The sequence below is a fragment of the Egretta garzetta genome, unplaced genomic scaffold, assembly GCF_000687185.1.
Source record: "Egretta garzetta isolate BGI_Z169 unplaced genomic scaffold, ASM68718v1 scaffold218, whole genome shotgun sequence".
Classification (NCBI taxonomy): Eukaryota; Metazoa; Chordata; class Aves; order Pelecaniformes; family Ardeidae; genus Egretta; species Egretta garzetta.
The window spans coordinates 189,065-192,944 of NW_009260618.1; the positions used below are offsets into that span (position 1 = coordinate 189,065).

The following is a 3,880-nucleotide window of genomic DNA, read 5'->3' on the forward strand; positions in this document are numbered from 1 at the left end:
GCTGCAGTCCCCCCCCCGCCACGCCACCAGCCTGCCCCCTCCCCGTCAGCACTGCCAGGCACTCACTAATATTCCTCCAGTGCCACCGCCAGCGCATCCCACAGCTTCAACGTGGGCTCAGGGATAACATGTGCCAGGGCTTCCCAGTACTCCCCGTCCTCGGAGCTGTCCCGAACCTGTAGCACCTCCTTTGCTGATCCTTCCTTCTCCCTGGGGGACAGAGAACAAAGCCCAGGGGCTCAGGTCTTTATGGGTGCTCAGCTGCACTGAGCACCATCGCCATTGTCACACGAATGAGCAGGACCCCACAGCTGGCACCCACCTGCCCCACGGCTTTGCTGGTCATCTTGTCCCCAGCCATCCCTCACTCAGGGACTGTCTGCACCCCCTTGCCCCCACGGGACCCTCCCCACCCCTCTGTGATCTTGCAGTACAGGCAGGGGAGGCTCTTGCTCCAGCCAGGGCTCCAGAGTCACCCCCAGGCCTGCCTGCACACCCCCATACCCCCCTCTGTGCCCCAGGCTGGCTCCCTCCTGGTTACAACGACCCCGCTCTGCCCCTCATCCTACCTCAGCTTGTCAAAATCCTGCACAAACGCTTTCAGGATCTTGAGGACATCATCAGCGTGGATGTACACAGATGGAAGGGAGCCCAGCAAGCTCCGAGGAGATTTGAGCTCGTCCCTCTGGGCACCAGATCCACAGTCCTCTCTGTCCTCAGCCAGATCCGTGACATCTTCTCCACCTGGGCTGCCCTGGCTCTGGAGGGAAGGCCAGCAAGCTAGGCACTGCGCCTTCCACCACTTCCTCCTCCCCAAGAGCCACCTTGCCCCTGGGAGCCACCCGCACAACCTTGTCCCTTGGCAAATTTAGGGAGCTCAAGCAAAAATTCCTGTGCAAGGGGCCCTGTTCAGCCACAGCAGAAGGTTACAACCCTTCAGCCCTGGCATGTTCACCTCCCTTGTCCGGTCACAGGGAGACATTTCAGGGTCACCATGCTGGTCCCCCTCTCTGCCTTCCCTGGGTGTTCAGGAGATGTTCTGCTCCCCCTTTCCTGAACCCCTGCCTCTCTGCCTCTGCTGGGCTCTCCCCACTGCTGACGGTGGTGGTCCCACCTGGCTGACAGCCACCTCCTGGGCTTTGTACTTCAGGAAAAAGTCCACCAGCTGGTACAGATCATCCTCAGTGCCGATCTCGAGGGCCTGGGGAACAGAGGAACCAGGTTAGCGTCCCTCAGAGACATCGCGGGAGGGGAAGCAAAATGAAGAGCGTTTGCCAGGAGCAGAGGGTGCCCCTCTGGCAACACCACGCAAGGCAGGAGGGGGTGGTAAGAAGTGGTTAGTGTGGGACAGCCAGGGGAATCTGGGAGTCTGAGAACAGGCTGGAGGGGCCCTGGAGATGACGATTAATTCATCAACTGGACAGCCTTGAGCTGAGAAGCACCTGGCCATGGTGCTTCACCCCCTCTCACAGCGCTCCTCTCCCCTTGCTGCCCCAGAGTCCCCCCAGCAGCCCAGCCCTCCCTGGGGCGGCTCAGCCCTACGGCACGCAGTCACGGGGCAGACAGCTTTCCCTGGTGACCACCAGCCTTCCCTGGCAGCCCCTGACGGGCCAAGCCACAACTCACCGCAAAGATGGAGTCGAGCTTCATGAGGGTGCGCTCGTGCCTCCCCAGCGCCTGCAGGGGCTTCAGCAGCTTGCTCTCAATGAGGAAACCCTTGGGAGACAGGTAGAGAAGAGGGTGCAGAGAAATAGTGAGCGTCTCCGTCCCAGCCCAGAAGCCAGCCCACGCCGTGCAGCGGCCATGCCATCCTGCGACGGCAGGCTGAGCGGGGAGGGTGGGCAGCGGCTGGGCAGCGTGGGGCTGCAGGAGGCTCTGGAATAGCCACCCAGCAGACAGGGAAGATAAGAGTTATCAGCACGGTGATGCCAAAAGGACCTCGTGATCTGAAGCTCTTGCTGGCTGTCCCCAGCGACAGGGAACAGCCCGCAGCATCAGATGGCAGCAGGTTTGCCTGAGCTTATTCTGGCCTGGGGAGCTGTGGATTTGGGCAACGCGGCTGTGCCTGCCCATACCTCTACTTAGCATCATATTTGTGCCACGCACAGCAGAAAGACCTGGAGAATCTCTTCTGGCCCCTGGGGCAGCTCTCTGACACCAGGCTGCTGGTATAGGAAGGCAGTGCCATGCAGAAACCTTCACCCCAAGGCATGGAGCTCAGAAGAGATCCCCTGTAGGTGACTCGTTGGGGGCTGATGTGGAGCTGTTTAATACAGCAGTACACTAGAGGTCATGAAAAGGACAAGCCAAGGACAGAGTGATAAACAAGCCAGCAAAGGGGAATCCACAGCTGATACAATAAAGCGATTCCACTTGCACACTTACTCTGGAGTCCGTGCCTTCGTTCCCTCAAATGGTGACCCCGACGTGATCGGAGAGGCAACGCTGCACGCGCGTCCGGAGGGAACCCAACCGAACGAGGCAAGCCTGCAGCAGGACTGCGGCTTCGCAGCGGCAATTTTGATCCCGGGACATCACCTGACAGGACAGGTGAGCGGTTGGGCATTTAAGATGGGAGCCAATATTTCGGCAGAAGAAGAAGCAATTTTAAAAATGCTAACACAGTTATTGGTAAAAAGGGGAGTGAAATATGATTCTTTTAAAGTTGTTACTGAAGTTTATGCAGAAGCAAGGCGTTCCCGCGGAGATTTCTGCGGCATTTGATGTAAAAACCTGGGAGAAAGCTGGGGAAAGGGTATGGGAGGCAGCATCCAGAAGGGAGGCTAACGCTGCGGAGGTGATGACTACATGGCGCCTAGTAACTGAGACTTTAAAAGCGTGGCAGGCGGAAAAGAAAGTAGAGCTTGCCACCGCTCAGGTGGTAATAGCTGCAGAGCGGTCAGAACCGGAGCCAGAAAAGCCACCAGAACAGGGCAATTTGATAGACCTGAGCAATGATCAAAAGGGAGCCTGTGAGCCTCTGCCGTTAAGTCCTGCTCCGTGGACCCCCTCTGCACCCGTCCTGTCTTCCCACGATGATGCCTCCCTGGGAGCTCGCGTATTTGACCCACGAGAGCGATGGGACCAGATGCGCCGAGAAGCATTGAAAGAAGGGGACCCCTCAGATGTGCCGAGAAGCATTGAAAGAAGGGGACCCCTTGGGGATGGTTTTTCTGGTGCAAGTACGACCTAACGGTTCAAATGAGTATTCCCCATTTCAATGGGACTTGATTAAAGAATTAAGAAAGACGGTTACTACACATGGACTGCACGCACCCTGTACTCAATCGTTGTTAGAAAATGTTGTGACCGGTCAGCTCTTGGTGCCGAATGATTGTCGACAGAGAGCCGCGATGGTTTTAACACCCATGCAAAAATTGCTGTGGGAGCAAAAATGGAAAGAGAGCTGTGAAGCGGTTGCCTTGGCTAGTTTAGAAAGACAACCCGGTGATCCGCTTCATGCAGTCGGACTGCCCCACCTAATGGGGACGGATCAATTTACAAATCCAAGATTGCAAGCCAGGCTCAATGATGCCATCTTGCGACAGTCTGCAGCACTGGCCCTCCAGGCCATGCTAAAATTACCTGAGGTTGGGAGGATTGAGCCGTCATTGACCAACATTAAACAACAAGTCAGCGAGCCTTATATGCAGTTTATTGATAGGCTGCGAGATGCTTTAGATAAACAACTTGATAATCGGGAAGCGAAGGAGGCTCTGATACTAAAATTGGCGGTGGAAAATGCAAACACAGACTGTAAAAAGATATTACAATCATTGCCTGTCAATACCACGTTGGTGCAAATGATAGAAGCGTGTAATCGTGTCGGGGCCATAGACCATCACACCGCGGCACTGGCCGGGGCTTTTGGCGGGGCAGT

At 56.4% G+C, this 3,880-nt stretch overlaps 1 protein-coding gene across 1 annotated transcript in view; it reads right to left on the bottom strand.

Moving 5' to 3' along the window:
* Nucleotides 1-65: 65 nt before the first annotated feature.
* Nucleotides 66-3,880, bottom strand: part of DRC1 (dynein regulatory complex subunit 1) — a 23,914-nt gene continuing 20,099 nt past the window's right edge. Inside the window, exons 13-16 of the mRNA XM_009645269.1 lie at nt 1,627-1,716; nt 1,115-1,201; nt 570-760; nt 66-210 (exon numbers count right to left, since the gene is read on the bottom strand). Of these exons, the coding sequence (XP_009643564.1) occupies nt 66-210; nt 570-760; nt 1,115-1,201; nt 1,627-1,716 (513 nt within the window). The remainder of the gene's footprint in view (nt 211-569; nt 761-1,114; nt 1,202-1,626; nt 1,717-3,880) is intronic.